The 23,455-nt window shown below is 36.4% G+C and overlaps 2 protein-coding genes across 14 annotated transcripts in view; one reads left to right on the forward strand and one right to left on the reverse strand.

Moving 5' to 3' along the window:
* LOC127843715 (endonuclease/exonuclease/phosphatase family domain-containing protein 1-like) overlaps positions 1-20,743 on the forward strand; it is a 130,717-nt gene extending 109,974 nt beyond the window's left edge. For 4 of the 12 annotated variants that reach the window (XM_052373457.1, XM_052373460.1, XM_052373462.1 and 1 more), the window contains 5 exons: positions 9,365-9,490; positions 10,780-10,915; positions 12,766-12,819; positions 15,310-15,450; positions 16,307-16,814. In XM_052373457.1, the coding sequence (XP_052229417.1) occupies positions 9,365-9,490; positions 10,780-10,915; positions 12,766-12,819; positions 15,310-15,450; positions 16,307-16,485 (636 nt within the window). In that variant the 3' untranslated portion in view covers positions 16,486-16,814. Of the gene's footprint in view, positions 1-275; positions 554-2,782; positions 2,921-6,167; positions 6,277-6,342; positions 6,433-9,364; positions 9,491-10,779; positions 10,916-12,765; positions 12,820-15,309; positions 15,451-16,306; positions 16,815-17,137; positions 18,059-20,177 lie in introns of those variants that run through there. The other 8 variants (XM_052373459.1, XM_052373461.1, XM_052373465.1 and 5 more) reach the window with 7 other exon arrangements.
* LOC127843702 (uncharacterized) overlaps positions 1-23,455 on the reverse strand; it is a 154,068-nt gene that overhangs the window by 78,361 nt on the left and 52,252 nt on the right. The gene's annotated exons all lie outside the window — the stretch shown is intronic.

The following is a 23,455-nucleotide window of genomic DNA, read 5'->3' on the forward strand; positions in this document are numbered from 1 at the left end:
GGTCAAGGTCATCCTTCAATGTCAAAGGTAAAAAAATAATACAAATTTCAAAGCGGTGTTCTCATGAAGCTGCACATTTTGAGTGGTGGAAGTTCAAGGTCAAGGTCATCCTTCAAGGTCAAAGGTCAACGATTTTTTATTTCTAAGCGGCGCAATAAGGGGCATTGTGTTTTGAAGAACACATCTCTTGTTTATTCTTTGTTTAGTTATGCTCCCTTACTTAACTTATAAGTTCTATAAAACAATTAATTATGAATTTCCTTTTAAATTTTTAGAACTACCTAGTGAACGTGGTCCACGAGCACCTGTTTGCTACCATCACCAACTGCATGAAGAGAAATGACTCAAATCTGAACAAGAAGAACCCTAACTTGGTGGAGACACGTCTAGTACACCTGCATATGCGCGCACGAGTACGAGGAGAATTTGCCGGGCTCACGGAAAGAGCTGTCCAAGCTGAACGACTTCAGTACGCCTCTCGAGCGTCTACAGTGCTTCAAACATGTCGTGACGCTTCGTACGAGGCCTGTGGAAGCTGCAAAAAGTGATGACAGTAAGAGAGATGGAGGATATTTATTGGATTTGGTGGAATATCCATTTTAATTCACAAGTGAAACTTGCAGCCACAAGGGAAAAAATACTTTTCTATGATCACAAGTCAATTTTAATCGATATTCCATGAAATCCAACACATTTTCTTTTTAATTAATGCTTTGAAGTGATTATTTTTGTATTTTTGCCATTCCGGACAATATATTTCCTTGTTTGGCGCCCCGATTACATTACATGTTAGCTAGAGGGTAGCTAATCCGTATGTTGTTATACACATTCAACAGAGAGTAGCCGCCCTTGGTAAAATTTTGGGTAACAATGGGGAAACCTATATCTAAAAAGTATTTCCAGTAAAGCAATTAAAATTATCGATAATTTTCACTGTTTGAAACAGTGACTTATCAGTTTTAATTCACTGATATATCTCTATAAACCAACAGAAAGCATAAAATAAATTTTAACATTTCCAGCTTTAGCAAAAATTAAGGAGCAAACTTGTCACTATTTATGGTCTTTACAAGTGTCTGTTGATTGTGTATACTATACGAGACTATAAGGCAAACCGCTTATTGATATTTTAAATAAATCCACTGGCAATTGAAAATGTGCATAAATCATATAAGAAAAAAAATGTGTTATGTTTTGTAATGAATGCCTAAAATTCATTCCCTTTTCAAACTATAATGGAGGTGATCTTTATTTTTCTTGAGACATGTATACAGATATTAGTTGGAGATTTTTGAGTTCCCCATTTACTGTATCAATTTTACCACTGTTTTACGGCTGTGGTAGTTTGCTTTCAAAATTCTTGAAACATAAGATTTTCCTTGAATACCGAAGTCTTTATAGAAATTGTATTTTGGAACATCTATGGTTTGTTTTTGTTTTAATTATTTTTTTACGGGTTTACACAAGTTATTCTAAATTTACTGGATACTATTTATTCTACAAGAGTTTTTTGTTTTATATTTATCAACATTGAAAATATTCTGGTAATATGTTTGAATATATTGTGTACATAGTGGTTCTTATCACTCTTATGTTTAATGATGGCGACAGATGACCTTCTTCCTGTTAATCTACCTAATAATACACTCTCCTATTCCAAACTGGTTTGTACCAATATAAGTGAAGTTTGTTATTAGCTGGGCTGTTTTCGAAAACCCGAGGTATTGTCATAGCCAGCTCGTCGTGCGCCGTCAGGCGTCCGCTGTCCGCATTGTGCTTACAACTTACCTTTGCCTCTAAAATCAAAATGCTTCCACCTACAACTTTGAAACTTCATATGATGATGCACCTTGATGAGTTCTACATGCCACACCCATTGTTGGGTCACTAGGTTAAAGGTCAAGGTCACTGTGAACTCTCAAAAAAATTCTTACAAGCTTTAATTAATTCAAAACTGCACCCGCAGCCGAGCTTTGGCACCCGTTATGCAGTGCTCTTGTTCTGTATTGTACTTTCAATGATTATTGTACGTTCAATTAATACATCAAACATGTTATTTAAATATATTTATGTGAAATACAACAATTTCTTTAGATTATTTATGAAATTTTACATGTGTATCTCAAAATTAGATGTGAACGAATCACATACCAGGAATCCTTATATGGTTTTAACAAATTTAACCGCAACCATCTCGAGTTGTGGAGGGCAAATTTAAATATTGCTCAGATTTGTGGACCTTGAAATGGGCTCAATTATTAAGTTAATAATGTGAGTTTGAGATGATCATTTACTATTAAATTTATCATCAACATCATCATCATTAAACATTGTCATAATTATCAACATCATCATAAATGTATATTTAATGGAATGCATGATTATGTTGACATGTTTGCAAATTTGACGTACATGAAGCATTTTATTTTTACAAAAGTTGCAGAATAAGATGAATTTAGTTGAGTGTTGTCAAAAATTTCAATCATAAAATAAATCTGTTTTTTTATATATTGTTTTATATCTATGTCTACCGTCAGTCATCGACATTCACTATGTAAACACAATGGAAGCCTTTTTCATTGCTCGATATTCAGGCAAATTAATTGGTGAGAACATTTATCTTAATAATATCTTCTGAAACATTCCATGAAAGCGGAAAGTATTGTTCTTGATAAGCCTGTGTAGACTGCACAGGCTAATATGGGACTACCATTTGCGCTAATTGAGCCCGGTATTCCCAGAGCGTGTCTCTTGTGTTAAGCAAATTTCTTTTTCTTGTCAGCTCTTCATTTGGCCGCACTATATGTCCAGGCAGGACTAATAGACTTTATCCAAGAACGGTTGCCTTGCTGATGCCTCCGATGTCCTGGGCCGCACTCCACTGCATATGGCGGCATTGAAGGGACATCAAAACATCATTGTGAGTAAACTGTGTGTGTTTTATTCACGTTCTAGGCAAACCAGACTTAATGCAAGTGCGTCAAATGTCATCTAAGATTGACCTGTGCAGTCTGCACATTCTAATCTGGGACAACACTTACCACAGGTCTGCACATGCTAATCTGGGACAACACTTACCACAGGTCTGCACAGGCTAATCTAGGACAACACTTACCACAGGTCTGCACAGGCTAATCTGGGACAACACTTACCACAGGTCTGCACAGGCTAATCTGGGACAACACTTACCACTGGTCTGCACAGGCTAATCTGGGACAACACTTACCACAGGTCTGCACAGGCTAATCTGGGACAACACTTACCACAGGTCTGCACAGGCTAATCTGGGACAACACTTACCACAGGTCTGCACTGGCTAATCTGGGACAACACTTACCACAGGTCTGCACAGGCTAATCTGGGACAACACTTACCACAAGTCTGCACAGGCTAATCTGGGACAACACTTACCACAGGTCTGCACGGGCTAATCTGGGACAACACTTACCACAGGTCTGCACAGGCTAATCTAGGACAACACTTACCACAGGTCTGCGCAGGCTAATCTGGGACAACACTTACCACAGGTATGCACAGGCTAATCTGGGACAACACTTACCACAGGTCTGCACAGGCTAATCTGGGACAACACTTACCACAGGTCTGCACAGGCTAATCTGGGACAACACTTAACACATAGACTTGAGTTTCGTTAAGGGGAGCCTTCCTTTTTTAAGAAAAATTCAATAAAAGCGGAAAGTGTCGTCCCTGATTATCTGATGCAGACTGTACAGATTAATCTGGGAAGAAATTATGCACATGTATTAAGCCCAGTTTTCATCGATGTAGACTTGTTTTATACTTTATGAGGTTTCATTCAAAAGCCTTTATTGTGTATTGGCCTACCTATCTAACTTATGAGAATCACAAAATTGGTCTAAGTTTGATTTGCAAATTCAAGCATTTTTTTACTGACAGACTTAATAAGGATTAAGCATTATATTACAGTTTAATAATTGTGTAGTCCAGCTGTAATTGTTAGATATATTTAAAAAAAAAATAAGGCAACAAATTGAAAGTGTTTGTTTACACAATTTAAAATGCTTGTCAAATAATGGTCAATTTTTGAACTAAAACGAAGTAGCAATTTCATGAAGTGTGTTTATTTTTAGAAATGTAAATGTTAAAGCAAAACAGGGTTTTGTTTAATTCTGAAGCTGTTGCCAATCTTAGGCTAAACCCTCTCAGATTATTTGTATTCATATAATTTTCATCCGGGTTTCAATGAAACCTAGGCCTAAAATGTATTTGCCCATCAATGAAAATGTGCCAAAGTTATCCCTGGGGAGCATATAGTCGCCACTTTGTCCTTGTGTCCGTGTGTCCGTCCGTCCGTGCACAATTTGTGTCCTGGCTATTTCTCAGCAATTAATGACCGGAATTCAATTAAACTTTATAGGAAGCTTCACTACCAAGAGGAGATGTGCATATTATCAGCTGGTTCGGGTCGGATCATTTTTCACTGAGCTATGGCCCTTTGAAATTTTCCATTAACTGTACATATAGTGAAATTCTTGTCCGGGCTATTTCTCCGGAACTAATGACCGGAAGTCAATGAAACTTTATGGGAAGCTTCACTACCAACAGGAGATGTACATTTATCAGCCGGTTATGGTCAGATGATTTTTCACAGAGTTATGGCCCTTTGAAATTTTATTTAAACTGTACATATAGTGCAATTCTTGTCCGGGCTATTTCTCCCCAACTACTGACTAGAATTCAATGAAGCTTTATAGGAAGCTTAACTACCTTGAGGAGATGCGCATGTTATTTGTGGGTTCTGGTTATATGATTTATTTAGAGAGTTATGGCCCTTTGACATTTTTAAGTTGCTAAACCATCCATCGTATTATTTTGTCTAAAGTTATGCCCCTCAAGACGTTTCCTTTTATCTTAATATAAAGTGCAATATTGTGACAAAAATAACCTTTGAGGAGCATCACCCGTCTCCGACGGTTTCTTGTTATAACATTATTGAAGACTAGAGCCCCTTCCTCAGAGCCTTACTAAAACTATGAAAGCATGATTTGGGCGATGATCTGTGATTAAGGGGTTTATTGCATGTGCGTAAAGTGTCGTCCCAGATTAGCCTGTGCAGTGCGCACAGTCTAATCAGGGATGACACTTTCCGCTTAAACTAGACTTTTGCTAAGAAGAGACTTTCTTTACAAAGACATATCATACATATTTATGACTACAAATGCGTTAAAATACTTATCTTAGTGGTGAAAGGTTAGATATGCTTCACACCTGTGAAGGCATCTCTTGTACTTATAACTCTTTTGTATTTTTAGTTACTCTTGGTTCATTTTGGGGGTTAAGTGCGAGCCATAGACATTGAAGGCAACAATCCACTGCATTTATGTGCCTAAAATGGACATGAGGAAGTAAATAAAGGCATTTAACAAATACTGTTCAATATGTCGAAATACCTAATGATGCATAGTTCAGTAATGTAGTAGTTATTCAGGGTTATGAACTAACATATTGTTCATTGCTTAATTCATCAATACTTTTGGTACTGATATCTTAATGTTAAGTATTTTATATGTCAATGACTCATGCAAGTTGTTTCAATAATTATTTAAAAGTTAAAAATCAAGCAATACTAATTTTCCCAATTGAAAGTAAATTGATTCTAAAATGCCCAATTTCACGGGTCATATATCCAAAATGCTGAGGACAAGCCCCATATTAGATGTGATATTGAGATTAGTATTAACAATAAGCAACACTCTTGTCTGACTCTGACTTACACTCTTGGGTAAATGGGGCGTAATACATATGTATGAAGCGTCGTAGATTAGCCTGTGTCGTCTGCACGGGCTAATCAGGGACGACGCTGTCCCGTTATATGTTATTTTTCTAAAGAAAATATCTTAGCAAAACGCCAGTTGACACGGAGATTGCAAAGGATCATCTGGGACAACACTTAACTGGGACAACACTTAACTGGGACAACACTTAACTGGGACAACACTTAACTGGACTTAACTGGGACAACACTTAACTGGGACAACACTTAACTGGGACAACACTTAACTGGAACAACACTTAACTGGGACAACACTTAACTGGGACAACACTTAATGCAGATGCATTAAGCCCTGTTTTCCCAGAGCGCTGCTAATATTTGTTTAATCTTTCCACATTTACGTTCATTTCAGTGTGTGAAAGCCATTCTGTTCTTGGACAGCCTAAGGAGTCGTGTTGATGTAAACGCGGGCAATGATATGGGAGAGACTCCATTGCACTTGTCTGCTAAGTGGTGATATGGTGAGTGAAATGGGAGACACTCCACTGCACTTGGCTGCTAAGTGGGGATATGGTGAGTGATACAGGAGAGACTCCACTGCACTTGGCTGCTAAGTGGGGATATGGTAAGTGATATGGGAGAGACTCCACTGCACTTGGCTGCTAAGTGGGGATATGGTGAGTGAAATCAAGGTCAAGGTCATCATTCAAGGTCAAAGGTAAAAAAAGCTGTGCATTAGGGGGCATTGTGTTTCTGACAAACACATCTCTTGTTCATAGTATAGCTATAGTAAAGCCTTGTTAACACTCTAGAGGCCACATTTATTGTATGATCATCATGAAACTTGTTCAGAAGATTTGTCCTAATGATATATTGGCCAATGTTTAAAATGGTTGTGATTGCTTGAAAAACATGGCCTCCAGGGGGCGGGGCATTTTTCTTATATGGCTGTATATAAATAAAGAAAAACTTTGTTAACACTCTAGTGGCCAAATTTATTGCCCGATTTTCATGAAATTTGCTCAGAATATTCATCATAATGATATCTTGTATGAGTTCGAAAATGGTTCGGGTTGGTTGTAAAACATGGCCAAAAGGAGGCGGGGCATTTTTTCCTTATATGTATATTCCAAAACCTTGTTAACACTCTAGAGGCCACATTTATTGTCCGATCATCATGAAACTTGGTCAGAACATTTAACCTAATGATATCTTAGATGAGTTGAAAAATAGTTCACATTGGTGTAAAAACATGGGCATTAGAGAGCGGGGCATTTTTCCTTATATGGCTTTATGACTTCAGTAAAACCTTATTAACACTCTAGAGGCTAGTCAGGCAACATTTTTTGCCAAATTTAATGAAACTTGGTCAGAAAATTTGTCGTAACGATATCTTAGATGAGTTGAAAAATGCTTGCAGTTGATTGAAAAATATGGTCACCAGGGGGCAGGCATTTTTTCCTATATGGCTATTGTCAAAATTTGTTAACACTCTTAAAGTCACATTTATTGTCCATTCCTCATGAAACTTTGTCAGCATATTTGTTTTAATTATATCATGGATGTGTGCTAAAATGGTTCTGGTCTTTTGAAAAACGTGACCACCAGGGTGTACACTATGCATGAACGTTGATAAGATCATTTAATCAAATGACATCAAAGGGCTGCACAAAAAAGGTCAGTTCCTTTGAATCTCAGGTGAGCGATGTTGGGCCTTTCAGGCCCTCTTGTTTTTAACCAGGTTTTCCGAAGGAAAAAACTGGTTATTAGATTGGCGAATGCGGGCGGGCTGGCTGGCGGGCTGGCTGGCTGGCGGGCTGGCGGAATAAGCTTGTCCGGGCCATAACTATGTCGTTCATTGTCAGATTTTAAAATCATTTGGCACATTTGTTCACCATCATTGGACGGTGTGTCGCGCGAAATAATTACGTCGATATCTCCAAGGTCAAGGTCACACTTTGAGTTCAAAGGTCAAAAATGGCCATAAATGAGGTTGTCCGAGCCATAACTATGTCGTTCATCGTCAGATTTTAAAATCATTTGGCACATTTGTTCACCATCATTGGACGGTGTGTCGCGCGAAATAATACGTCGATATCTCCAAGGTCAAGGTCACACTTTGAGTTCAAAGGTCAAAAATGGCCATAAATGAGCTTGTCCTGGCCATAACTATGTCATTCATTGTGAGATTTTGAAATCATTTGGCACATTTGTTCACCATCATGGGACGGTGTGTCCCACGAAAGAATCACGTCAATATCTCCAATGTCAAGGTCGCCACGACTAAAAATAGATTTAAAAAAAAAAAAAACTTACAAAGGGGGTTAATTTTTTTTGGTCATTTCAAAAGTTCAGTTTGAGTTTTCTCCCTTTATCAGATTTTTTTTTCACAATGAAAACCTGGTTTTGTGACAATTTTGTCCCTTGTTAATTTAATGTTGTGTTTTTTTTTTCAAATGCAAGTTTTGTGTCTATGCTTCAGCAACTCATTAACAAGTGAAAGACAAAGACATTTCTCAGATTAAGCAACTTATAAGAGAAAGACTCAAATCATCTGTGTGCTTTGGAATCGATTGGTCCTAAAATCCTTTCTACAACCATTTTCCATCTACCTCTGATTAAAAAAGGCAGTTGTTGTCCGTTACTGGCATAAGTGTGGGTATCTAATATTTGTAAAACAGCTATCCCAGGATAACATACGCAAACAAAACAAGATTGCTTACAATCCTCCCCCCATCTGTAGTACCGGATGGGCAGGTGTCAAGAATATCTTGAGCTATTTATTGTGTATTTTAAGTACTGGAAAGACGGTTTGAGATTTATATGCATGATTCTGATTATAATTAAGAGATAGATAGGTTTATGCAAGATAAAGCACACACAAAATTGTCGAATTCTGCTACTTTTTTATTGGCACGATTTAAACACAACACATTTGTCAAAATCTGCTAGTTTTGGATTGGCAGGATTTGCTGAAGAATTAATACATTATTGTTGACACTAATAGGTAAAAATATTACAAGATTGATTACTTGTTTAGCTCACCTGAGCACATCGTACTCATGGTGAGCTTTTGTGAACACCTTTTGTATGTCGTCAACATTTTGCTTTGTTTACACTCCATACTAGTAAGAAAACTTGTTTTAATGATATTTCGGCTGAGTTCTAAAATGGTTCCGATTCGTTAAAAACACATGGCCGCCAGTGGATGGGGCAATTTTGCTTATTTGGATATAGTAAAACCTTGTTAACACTCTAGAAGTCACATGTGTAGTCCAATCTTCATGACACATTTGTACTTATGATATCTCGTCTGAGTTTGAAAATGGTTCCGATCAGTTGAAAAACATGGCCGCCAGGGGAGTGGCAGTTTTCCTTATATGGCTATAGTAAAGCCTTATTAACACTCTGAAAGTCATTTTCATAGTTCAATCTTCATGAAACTTGGTCAGAACATTTGTTCTTATGATATCGTGGACTGCTCATAACAAGTAAGTTCCTTTGTATCACAGATGAGCGACTTTGGGTCCTTCAGGCCCTCTTGTCTGATGTACATGTACTTTACCTGTCTTAATTTATATTTCATTGTTCTTTTTGTTCTCGCCTCAGAGTAAGGAGTACAATGGATTCCTGTATGATAAAATGCAGGGCGTTGCCCTAGTAAGCTCTACCCTCCTGGCTATGGACAAGAAACAGAAACCCTTCACTAGACGACCCTGTATTGCTACGTTCAAGGTTGTGTAGTCTTCTATGAAAATATGCACCATCTTTTATTGCTTACTTGAAGGGTTGAGTTGTTTATGGGCAAAGAGTTTCATGTTACTTTAGTCAAAACCTATTTTGTTTAGTTGTATTGCTTTTGAGTCTTTTCCTGGATAGAACCAGTTCTTGGTGTCTTTGGAGGAGACCTTTAGAACGTTCCCACGCTGGGGAGATCTTAAGTTGGCTTTTACAAAATGACTTATTCAACTACAAAATGACTAGCTTGACTACAACTTTGCTGTGTCAACTGCAAACTGATTTACTTAACTAAAGGCTTACTAAGCTACGAAATGACTGGCTTGACTACAAGTTTGCTACGTCAACTGCAAACTGATTTACTCAACTAAAGGCTTACTAAGCTACAAAATGACTGGCTTGACTACAACTTTGCTATGTCAACTGCAAACTGATTTACTCAACTAAAGGCTTACTAATCTACAAAATGACTGGCTTGACTAAAACTTTGCTATGTCAATTGCAAACTGATTTACTCAAGTAAAGGCTTACTAATCTACAAAATGACTGGCTTGACTACAACTTTGTTATGTCAACTGCAAACTGATTTACTGAACTAAAGGCTTACTAAGCTACAACATGTCTTTCTCAACTGTATTTTGTTTCTGAACTAAAACATAAGTTCAAGTGAAACATGAATAGCTCAATTAAAATTGACTTACTCTGCAACAAAATGACTTACTTAACCACACCATGATTTACTTCATTACACAATGTCTTACTCAAAACCACAATGACTCACTAATTTTACAACATGACTAGCTCATCTGCATAATGACTTACTTAGCTTCAAAATAACCTACGCAACTACAAAATTACTAATAACTCAACTAGATTCTTACTAGGTCAACTACTGAATTTACTAGAAAATTACCTACACAACTACATAATTACTAGCTCAACTACATTATTACAAGGTCAACTACAGAATGACTTTCTCCACTACAAAATTGCCAGTTCTACTACAAAAGGACTCAAACATTCTTTAATGACAAAATCAACTACAAAATGACTCAACCTGAAAATATTCAAGTGATATGATACAATGAAATGACTGACCTATTTTCATTTGTATTTCTAAGACAAAATACTTTTTATTTGAGGCAAAGGACTTTTTTTATTTAAATTTTGCTGCATCCTATGGTACGATGATTTGTCAGTGTCCCTGGTAAATTGATTGCGTTATTACGGGGTAGAAACTTTTACAATGAAATCTAAAAATAATATGGTATAAAATAATTCAACAGATCAGCGGTTTTGACTGTACACTGGTAAGTGAACATCTGAAGGCAACCGGTCTGGAGAATGAGGACATCGGTCGACTGCAGGCAGAGATTGACAATATCCCAAACCTTATAGAGGCCATTATGACTGCTCTGCCAGGTATAGAGCAATTTTTATGAGGCGTTTTGTTTGAGGCAAAACAATATTCAGTTCACCAGAGTAATATACCTGGATCAAACAAATTGCCCTTACCTCTCCTCAACAATTACTACATCCCACATCCAACTTTCTGAATTCTGCCTCTTCTTTATATGCCCCCTTTTGAAGAAGAGGGGGTATATTGTTTTGCACATGTTGGTCGGTCGGTCCGTCCGTCCACAAGATGGTTTCCGGATGATAACTCAAGAGTGCTCACGCCTAGGATCATGAAACTTCATTGGTACATTGATCATGACCGGCAGATGACCCCTATTGATTTACAGGTCACTAAGTCAAAGGTCAAGGTCACAATGACTCGAAATAGTAAAATGGTTTCCAGATGATAACTCAAGAATCCTTAAGCCTAGGATCATGAAACTCCATTGGTACATTGATCATGACTGGCAAATGACCTCTATTGATTTTCAGGTCACCAGGTGAAAGGTCAAGGTCACAGTGATTCGAAACAGTAAAATAGTTTCCAGATGATATACATCAAGAATGCTTACGCTTAGGATCATGAAATTTCATAGGTAAATTGATCATGACTGGCAGATGATTCCTATTGATTTTCATGTCACTAGGTCAAAGGTCAAGGTAACAGTGACTCGAAACAGTAAAATGGTTTGCTGATGATAACTCAAGAATGCTTACGTCTAGGATCATGAATCTTCATAGGTACATTGATCATGACTGGCAGATGGCCCCTATTGATTTTCAGGTCACTAGGTCAAAGGTCAAGGTCACAGTGACTTGAAACAAAAAAATGGTTTCCGGATGATAACTCAAGAATGCTTAAGCCTAGGATCATGAAACTTCATTGGTACATTGATTATGACTGGAAAATGACCCCTATTGATTTTCAGGTCACCAGGTTAAAGGTCAAGGTCAAAGTGACTCAAAACAGAAAAATGGTTTCCGAATGATAACTCAAGAATTCTTACGCCTAGGATCATGAAATTTCATAGGTAAATTGATCATGACTGGCAGATGATCCCTATTGATTTTCAGGTCAAAGGTCAAGGTCACAGTGACTCGAAACAGTAAAATGGTTTGCTGATGATAACTCAAGAATGCTTACGTCTAGGATCATGAATCTTCATAGGTACATTGATCATGACTGGCAGATGACCCCTATTAATTTTCAGGTCACTAGGTCAAAGGTCAAGTTCACGGTGAGTTTTCTGATGATAACTCAAGAATAATGAGGCTTAGGATCATGAAACTTCATAGGTAGATTGATCATAACTGGCAGATGACCCCTATTGATTTTCAGGTCACTAGGTCAAAGGTCAAGGTCACAGTGACAAAAAAACGTCCTCGCACAATGGCTGCCACTACAACTGACAGCCCATATGGGGGGGGGGGCATGCATGTTTTAAAAACAGCCCTTGTTTCATATATAAACAACATCTGTTGAATATTTATATTCCACTAAAATCAGCCTAAAATTCATGCTTAACCAACAATATCAGTTGCACATATTATACGTTGAATACTCAATTCCATATTACTACATAAACATATCCTTTAATTTGCATTTCATGGATTTGCTGCTTTATCAGTACTAAGTGCACACAATTTAGCGATTAACTGACAGCTACCTTACTTGAAGCTCCGGAAGGAAAGAATGGCAGTTTTAAGGATTAAAGACTAGTTCCAACACAAGTTTTGTGAGCGGGCCGGGAAACGCACTGTTGATCCTCGGGTTAGTAGTCCTGTTCTCTACCAACCAAGCTAGCTGGCCTGACAAATATAACTTGTAAATATACATACAACTACAATATTTAAATTTCCTTCTGTCATTGCAGGGGAAAATGATATTATACTGCTTGGTGACTTCAACCTGTCTACAGATACCAAAGGTTAGTCACTTGATTTTTATTATGGAACTAAAGAAAATTAATAAATAATATGATGTGCCCCTCTTCAAAGAAGAAGGGTTATATTGTTTTCTGGATGTGGTCGGTCTGTCTGTCGGAGGACCAGTTCGTTTCTGATCAATAACTCGTCAATAAATGGACGGATTAGCATTATACTTCACATGTGCATTGGCCTTTGACAAAAGATGATCCCTATTGAAATTGGGGTCACTAGGTTAAAGATCAAGGTCACTATTACACTTATATTGTTTTGCTCGATGTCAGTCGGTTTGTCTCTAGGGAGACCAGTTCGTTTCCGATCAATAACTCGTCCATGAATGGACCGATTGGCTTGATATTTCAAATGTGCATTGGTCTTGACAGTAGATGACCCCTATTGAAATTGGGGTCACTAGGTTAAAGGTCAAGGTCACTATCACACTAAGTATAAAATTCATTTCCCATCAATAACTCCTAAAGGAATTGACTGATTGGCTTGATACTTCCTGTGTGCATTAGCCTTGGACAGTATATTACCCCTATTTAAATTGGGATCACAAGGTCAAAGGTCACTGTCAGTTATGATATGATATCATGCTGTGGGTGTGTAGAGTAACTCCACACTGGTCTAGATGTAAGCCGTTAGAGTTATTGGCTGTAAGGTCCTGCTCCTGGAATGGCTCGATCCATCTCTTCTTCTGCACTGCGTTGTCTGCTATCACTCCTCATATCTTGTCCATTACTGGCGTCTCTGATTTGACATATTTACCTGCTCTTCTCTTGGTGATAGAGTACAGGCCCTTGTTTTTTTTGTTGCATGCTTTCTTTTCTGTAATGCTTCTTTTACGAGTGTCTTTAGGTAGATCTGTTTGGCTTCTCATATGCGTCGCTTGACATTCCTTTTTGTGTGTGTGTGCTCTTCTTGTGCTTTTGCTTTTTCTGCTCTTGTTCCGCTGCAGTTGGCCCTAGTTTCTTTTTCTTCTTTGTTTCAATGTTATGTAGTGTTGGCCCTAGTTTCTTTTTCTTCTTTGTTTCAATGTTATGTAGTGTTGGCCCTAGTTTGTTTTTCGTCTTTGTTTCAATGTTATGTAGTGTTGGCCCTAGTTTCTTTTTCTTCTTTGTTTCAATGTTATGTAGTGTTGGCCCTAGTTTCTTTTTCTTCTTTGTTTCAATGTTATGTAGTGTTGGCCCTAGTTTGTTTTTCGTCTTTGTTTCAATGTTATGTAGTGTTGGCCCTAGTTTCTTTTTCTTCTTTGTTTCAATGTTATGTAGTGTTGGCCCTAGTTTCTTTTTCTTCTTTGTTTCAATGTTATGTAGTGTTGGCCCTAGTTTCTTTTTCTTCTTTGTTTCAATGTTATGTAGTGTTGGCCCTAGTTTCTTTTTCTTCTTTGTTTCAATGTTATGTAGTGTTGGCCCTAGTTTGTTTTTCTTCTTTGTTTCAATGTTATGTAGTGTTGGCCCTAGTTTCTTTTTCTTCTTTGTTTCAATGTTATGTAGTGTTGGCCCTAGTTTCTTTTTCTTCTTTGTTTCAATGTTATGTAGTGTTTTTGCTGGTAGCCATTTGGGTGTACAACTATGGTACATCTTTGGAGCAAGTACTTGTTGGCATCTTTAGGGCACTGCTTCTTTCACTTGCTGCCACTTTTGCTGTTCTCTTCTTCAATCAGCTCCTTTAAGATCTTTAAGAAATTGTTGGATAGAGTGACCATAAACTTTTCTTTTTTATCCAGTTGTCTTTTAGCATAGTGGTGTTGTAACGCTGGTGTTTGCTTGACTTCCCTGTCTATCTCTTGTTTTGCTTCAGTTTCAATTGAGTCACAAGGAGAAGATGGTCCGAATCAACATCTTCTCATCACTTGATGGGTACACACTCTCTGACTTTTACAGCATCAGGGCTTCTGCCAGGGTGTGTGCTGCATCCTCTTTCTTATGTCCCAAGTGCAGCAGTAACTTGCTGGAAGTCAATCGCTTCTCCCTAGAATTAATCCATCATTATTCGCTGATTTTATGACAGTTCAACTTCCTTATATCTCCTCCAACTTGTGCTTCTCCCCAGTCTGGTACATGTATGGATGGTGGTGTTGGTCCTGGTGGAGATGATGTTCTTCGGCCTGGCGGCTTCCAGGAGGTCTATCTTCTCCCTTTTCCATGATGTATTGTTTTTCTGTAGCTACAGTGTTTTTCATAAAGTAGGGTTGCTAGCTATATGCAAAAATAATCTGGCAACAGTTATAGCATATAAGGGAGGCTACTCCATAGATAGTTGGAATTACCTCTTATTCTTGAAGTACGTCACTTTACTAAAACATATAAGGGAGGCTTCTCCATAGATAGTTGGAATTACCTCTTATTCTTGAAGTACGTCACTTAACTCAAAGTTGTTCTGAATTAAGTTTGAAATTTGTCAAAAACTATGTGCATTCAAAAATTCAATTAGATATGTTTCATATAAGGTGTCTAATATTAAAAGAATGATGTTTTTGTTTATTTTAGATTTTGATGATCTTCGAAATCTAGGCTATCACAATTGTATTGCGGACGGTGTCTTCACAAACATAAGCGACGCCAACAAAAAAGGCAGCAAGACATACGATAATATCTGGATATCTAAACAGACAAAACAAGTGTTCACTGGTAAGAATTATTTTATCCCCCGCCAAAGGCGGAGGGATATTGAATTGGCGTTGTTCATCAGTCTCTCTGTCCATCCGTCCATCTGTCCGTCCATCTCAAAATTTATCCTTGGCGGGGGATATCAATTCAACAAATGTGCTTGTTAATATCGTTGTTATATTGTGTTTGATTTTGCTGATTTAAAGCTTTGTGTATTGTAAAAGATTTGTGTTCAAGATTTCCATCAGTTGATGTTAATTATCCCCCGCCATAGGCGGAGGGATATTGTTTTGGTGTTGTCTGTCCGTCCGTCCGTCCGGAGCCATATCTTGAAAGTGCTTTGGCGGATTTCATTGAATGAGTATGTATATGGATAAGAGGATGATGCACGCCAAATGGCATTGTACACCATCTGTTAATAATGGAGTTATGGCCCTTTGTATCTTGAAAAAAATCCTTTTTTGAGTGTCCGATATATTACTTTTGTGTCCAGAAGCATAATGGCGGGGGATATCAATTCAATGAATTTGCTTATTTAAACTTTGCTTACCATTGATTTATATGTAAATAATATCGATTGAATTAAGTATGTTTATCAATGAAAATGTTTATCAATAAGTTCTTGTTCCTGATTCTCAAATAAACATAAATGTATCATATTGTCAAACCATGGAGATTTAATTATGTTGATGCCATTATTTCCGCAAACAATCCAACAGTAAATATGCAAACTATTTGTTGAAAAGCTTAACATATGGAGATAATTTGTTAATGTTTGTTCATTTCCGATTTAAAATCTGCGAATATGATTATCAGAAGTATAGGATAATGTTGTTTTAGACGGTTTTATGGTAATATATTTTATTCCCCTGTACAGGTCAATGTGACGTCGTGAGAGAGGGCCTGTCCAGTCCCTGGATCCCTAAGGGCTGGACGTGGGGCGGGGTTGTGAGTGACCACTGTCCAGTGTGGGCCCAGTTCTACACGGGCCGTGACCTTGACACTGGAGACCTGAAGATCGGACCAGAGGTTATTAAATTTGCACTGACTGACTGATGTTTTGTAAAAGATTAGAATATTACACATGTTACTCTGGTTATGTGACAGACATCACTGATTTCGAATTGGTGATGCAATTCTTCAAACAGTAAACAGTGAAAATATTCCACACTTTTCATTATGTTATTGCTGTGAAAATCGCCATTTAAACTACTTTAAAATGGAAGCCAATAATAAACTTACAAGACACAATTAACCAGCGATTGAACATTTTTGTATTTTAATATCAGAAATATTCTCTTGGTCAAATGTTAACAATTTATTTAGCAAATTTGTTCAACATGTTATGGTACATGAAGTTTGGAGATGTTTATGTTATTTTATGTTTTGATGTACTGCTGATTTCACATTAGGTGTACCATTCTTGGGAATGTGGAAAATAGTGAATGCCACTTTTGTTTTTAAGTAGATTTTGTGTTCCTTGTTATAGTAAAACTCTCAATTCCCAACATATGAACCAATAAACCATCTTTAATTACTTGCACATGAATGTCTACGGTAATTATAATTGTTATAAGTTTTGCTTTAATGTCAGAAATATTTTGTATAATTCTTATTTCAATGTAGCTTACAAAACCAATTAGATTGTGTTGATATGTTTGAATACACAAAACAAATTATATTTATTATATTATCAAAATTTGATAAGGTTTTGTTGTTTTAACTTTGATATTGCATTTCTGCTGAATTTCACTAATTTGTATTATTACTTGCTTCATTTTAATAATTTAATGATCAAAATATTTTATGATAGCATTTTTATGTCCCCCACTATAGTAGTGGGGGACATATTGTTTTTGCCCTGTCTGTTGGTCTGTTTGCGCCAACTTTAACATTTTGCAATAACTTTTGTTATATTGAAGATAGGAACTTCATATTTGGCATGCATGTGTATCTCATGAAGCTGCACATTTTGAGTGGTGAAAATTCAAGGTCAAGGTCATCCTTCAAGGTCACGGGTCAAATATATGTGGCCAAAACCGCTCATTTTATGAATATTTTTGCAATATTGAAGAAAGCAACTTGATATTTGGCATGCATGTGTATCTCATGGAGCTGCACATTTTTAGTGGTGAAAGGTCAAGGTCATCCTTCAAGGTCAGAGGTCAAATATATGTGGCCAAAATCACTTATTTTATAAATACTTTTGCAATATTGAAGATAGCAACTTGATATTTGGCATGCATGTGCATCTCATGGAGCTGCACATTTTGAGTGGTGAAAGGTCAAGGTCATCCTTCAAGGTCAGAGGTCAAATATATGTGGCCCAAATCACTTATTTTATTAATACTTTTGCAATATTGAAGATAGCAACTTGATATTTGGCATGCATGTGTATCTCCATGGAGCTGCACATTTTGAGTGGTGAAAGGTCAATTTCATCCTTCACAAGGTCAAGGTCATCCTTAAAGGTCAAACGTCATATAGGGGGACATTGTGTTTCACAAACACATCTTGTTCGATTGTGCATTGTGAAGTTTCAATTTTATGCAGTGCAGTGTAGAGCGGAAAATGCAATTTTTTTTAAGAAGCACCCATTAAATGCATAATTGTCATTCATTTATTTTATCCTGTGTATTTAATATTTATAAATGATATTATGTCTAATTGAAATCTGTAATAATATATATATATATAGTTCCCTGTATGAATTTGTTATAGATTAAAATGAAATGTTTTGTTTCATTTGGGAATATTTCATAGACTACCATGTTTTTGTCTGTTTAAATTAATTGTATACATTGTTGTATTTTGAACAATATTAACATTAGTATTAAATGAGCGTCTAGCAATAGCCAAAAGTATGTATCGGGATAAACTTATTTTATTTGGGTTCATTTACATTCAAGTAGAATGCATTTTTTAAGGTGTTTATTATTAGTATATACCGTAGGACTTTAAGATAATATTATTTTCAATAATGTAGTTGTATATTGCTTTTGTTAATTATTGCTAAATAAAAATTAGAGTTTGATATAGATAATACTGGGACAATGCTACATATATATACCTAACAGAATGTGTCCTGCATTTAGAAAGTGACTTAATATAAACATACTTGAGCTGTGATTTGGAAGAATATGTATTCAATACATGTGCATATAGGATTGTCCCAGATGAGTCTATGAGCGCTAATAAGGGACGACAGTTTCTCTTGCTTTTATTAAATTTCAGTCTTCAGAAGTAAATTAGGGGCCATTCGTAATAGGTCAATATTTATGCATCTATTACTTGAGAATAAGCAGCAACAGTTTATGTTCTTTGATCAATTACTTATGATTGAGGTAATGTGCTGAAGATTTGTGGAAGTGTATACCCAGCTTACATACCATTTCAAGCCAGTTGGGTTAAAGTCTATGTCACTATTATTAAAATTAGACAATCTACACTCAGTAACACCGCTTTTATATTAGGGTATTGTTCCTAAATTGTATGAATTGTTTGCTCACCGCTTTTATATTAGGGTATTGTTCCTAAATTGTATGAATTGTTAGCTCACCGCTTTTATATTAGGGTATTGTTCCTAAATTGTATGAATTGTTGGCTAACCGCTTTTATATTAGGGTATTGTTCCTAAATTGAATGAATTGTTAGCTCACCACTTTAATATTAGGGTATTGTTCCTAAATTGTATGAATTGTTAGCTCACCGCTTTTATATTAGGGTATTGTTCCTAAATTGTATGAATTGTTAGCTCACCGCTTTTATATTAGGGTATTGTTCCTAAATTGTATGAATTGTTAGCTCACCGCTTTTATATTAGGGTATTGTTCCTAAATTGTATGAATTGTTAGCTCACCGCTTTAATATTAGGGTATTGTTCCTAAATTGTATGAATTGTTAGCTCACCGCTTTTATATTAGGGTATTGTTCCTAAATTGTATGAATTGTTAGCTCACCGCTTTTATATTAGGGTATTGTTCCTAAATTGTATGAATTGTTAGCTCACCGCTTTTATTTTAGGGTATTGTTCCTAAATTGTATGAATTGTTAGCTCACCGCTTTTATATTAGGGTATTGTTCCTAAATTGTATGAATTGTTAGCTCACCGCTTTTATATTAGGGTATTGTTCCTAAATTGTATGAATTGTTAGCTCATCGCTTTTATATTAGGGTATTGTTCCTAAATTGTATGAATTGTTAGCTCACTGCTTTTATATTAGGGTATTGTTCCTAAATTGTATGAATTGTTAGCTCACCGCTTTTATATAAGGGTATTGTTCCTAAATTGTATGAATTGTTAGCTCACCGCCTTTATATTAGGGTATTGTTCCTAAATTGTATGAATTGTTAGCTCACTGCTTTTATATTAGAGTATTGTTCCTAAATTGTATGAATTGTTAGCTCACCGCTTTTATATTAGGGTATTGTTCCTAAATTGTATGAATTGTTAGCTCACCGCTTTTATATTAGGGTATTGTTCCTAAATTGTATGAATTGTTAGCTCACCGCTTTTATATTAGGGTATTGTTCCTAAATTGTTTGAATTGTTAGCTCACCGCTTTTATATTAGGGTATTGTTCCTAAATTGTATGAATTGTTAGCTTACGTGTAGATCTAGCTTGGGAAAACTAGATACAAGTCAAAGTCACTGTAAGTTAATTAAAAAATTCCGCTTACATTACTTAAATTGTATGAAGAATTTCCGCTGTTTTGTGTAGGTGTAAGTAGATTCCACGCAGTCTAAGGTGATGTAAGCGTGTATTTCAATCCCTCTGACACCTTACATGTAAAATAGAATTAGTTTGCATTATATTTAATTGAGTCTTATAATGTCAACATATTGTTCCTACTGAAAATGTTTGTAAGGACAGTGTAAATTGCAAAATATTGTTACTTGTCTTTTATTCAAGAAAATACTGTGGGTATACCAGGTACACTACTTTATGTATGGACCCACCTTTTTTCTTCTTGATCTCGACTGCTCAGTATACATATTTTCCTTATACTTATTTCTTATTGCATTTGATAAATATTGTATTGATGAGGAAGATCAAATGTTCATTATACTGTCTTGAACAAGTTTAGGTTACAGCTAATTTCATAAAACAAAATTGCCACATATTAATGCAAAGTTTATTATGTAACATGAAACTTTTCTATGTGTCATAAAATACAACAGTGTACGAAACCAATTTGCCAAAACACTTTTTCATTTTAATTTCTAAATTTTGTAATACATAAATGTGTGTCTTTTGTGACACTATACTTTGTTGGCTATGTAAGCTTATTAGTTTCTATTAAACGCAAATGTTATTATTTATTTAAATAAAGACTTATAATAAATAATGTAAACAATGTACTTTTTTGATATTAATGACCATTTTTCAAGTATTTGTAAATATTCCTAAATATTTATTTAAAGATGTTTCTTATAGGCACATTTATTTATTTCGAACTTTCTCCCTCGGTATTCTAACCAGGTCCAAGCGGGTAATGTTCATATCTTTAAAACACATCATTCACGGCAAACATCATCCTAATATATACATTCACAATAATACTGTGTCATTTTCATCATGGATATCATACGCCTTGCGAACTTTAATATAAAATTTTAGTATCTGCAATTTCTTTTTATTGGTTGCTCTCCCTTGTCGTAAAACACGTGTATATCGAATTGTATTAATACATATTTTTATGAACAAATTCTCAAAGGTTGCCTGTAATATATAGAGGATATTTGTTGGATTCGATGGGATATCGATTTTATTATGCCCCCCTTCGAAGAAGAGGGGTATATTGTTTTGCACATGTCGGTTCGTATGTTGGTCCGTATGTCCGTCCACCAGATGGTTTCCGGATGATAACTCAAGAACGCTTAGGCCTAGGATCATGAAACTTCATAGGTAAATTAATCATGACTCGCAGATGACCCCTATTGATTTTGAGGTCACTAGGTCAAAGGTCAAGGTGATCCGAAATAGTAACATGGTTTCAGGATGATAACTCAAGAATGCTTATGCCTAGGATCATGAAACTTCATAGGTACATTGATCATGACTCGCAGATGACCCCTATTGATTTTCAGGTCACTAGGTCAAAGGTCAAGGTGACCCGAAATAATAAAATGGTTTACGGATGATAACTCAAGAACGCTTACGCCTAGGATCATGAAACTTCATTGGTACATTTATCATGACTCGCAGATGACCCCTATTGATTTTCAGGTCACTAGGTCAAAGGTCACGGTGGCCCAAAATAGTTAAATGGTTCCTGGATGATAACTCAAGAACGCTTATGCCTAGGATCATGAAACTTCATAGGTACATCGATCATGACTCGCAAATGACCCCTAATGATTTTCAGGTCACTAGGTCAAAGGTCAAGGTCACATTGCCAAAAAACGTATTAACACAATGGCTTCCACTACAACTGACAGCCCATATGGGGGCATGCATGTTTTACAAACAGCCCTTCTTTAACGAGTGATCATATAAAATAGTATGTTCACAAGTGGCGCAACCAAAAATATATTTTCTATGATCACGAGTGAATTAAAATCGATATTCCATCGAATCCAACAAATGTTATTTTTATTGTATGCTTTTTTCACCGTTTATTTACATTTTAAAAGAGTCTGATTGGATAATATCGCTGGATTTATGACGTCATATTGATATTTTTCACTGTTATTTTTCACTGTTCGAAACAGTAGAATACCAGTTTTATTTCAATGATAAATCACCGGAAAGCATAAAAGAAAAACAATTATTGAATACTCCTCGGTTAATCGTCATCATAATCAGCAGCAGCATTATTATCCTCATCCTCATCCCAATCATTATCAGCACCATCATCATCATCTGTATCCTCATCATCATCAGCAGCAGTAGCAACATCATTTCATCATCATCAGCAGCAGTAGCAACATCATTTCATCATCATCAGCACCAGTAGCTGCAGCATTATCATCAGCAGCATGATCATCATCACCACCACCATCATCACCACCTCCATCATCACGAAAACTTCCAACACCATCATTATCATCATCATCCTTATCCTTTTCTTTGCTGTCATCGTATTTATCGTCGACGCCGTCGTCGTCGGAATCATCATCACCATCGGTATCAGAAGCAGAAACCACAGCAGCAATAACAACAGCAACAGCATCTTTCAGCATCATCGTCAGGGAAACATCAACTTAATCACGCTAAGAGTTATTATTGTAAATAACAAAGTCAACGCCAACAATGCTATTTTTATACCACCACAAACGAAGTTTAGGGGTGTATATAGGAGTGACTTTGTTGGTCGGTCGGTAGGTCTGTCTGTCGGGCGGTCGTTCCGGATTAAGTGCCCGCTCTCTAATTCAAGTTGTTTTCATACGATCTTCACCAAACTTGGTCAGATGATGTATCTAGACGATGTCTAGGTCAAATACGAATATGGGTCATGCCGGGTTAAAAATGAGGTCACGGGGTCACTTAGTGCGTTTTAAACATTGAGCATGGTGTCCGCTCTCTAATTCAAGTAGTTTTCATCAGAGCTTCACCAAACTTGGTTAGAAGTTGTATATAGATTATGTTTAGACCAAGTTCGAACATGGGCTTTGCTGGGTCAAAAACTAGGTCACGGGGTCACTTAGTTTGTTTTATACATTCAGAATGTTGTCCGCTCTCTAATTCAAGTAGTTTTTATCAGAGCTTCACCAAACTTGGTCAGAAGTTGTATCCAGATGATGTTTAGACCAAGTTCGAAATGGGTCATGGCAGGTCAAAAACTAAGTCACGGGGGTCACTTAGTGCGTTTTTAACATTGAGCATGGTGTCCGCTTTCTAATTCAAGTAGTTTTCATCCGATATTAGCCAAACTTAGTCAGAAGTTGTATCTAGATGATGTCTGGGTCAAGTTTGAATATGGGTCATGCCGGGTCAAAAACTAGGTCGCTGTGTCACTTAGTTAGTTTTACACATTAACCATGGTGTCCGCTTTTAAATTCAAGTAGTTTTCATCCGATCTT

This window comes from Dreissena polymorpha, chromosome 9, assembly GCF_020536995.1.
Source record: "Dreissena polymorpha isolate Duluth1 chromosome 9, UMN_Dpol_1.0, whole genome shotgun sequence".
In the NCBI taxonomy this organism is placed as follows: Eukaryota; Metazoa; Mollusca; class Bivalvia; order Myida; family Dreissenidae; genus Dreissena; species Dreissena polymorpha.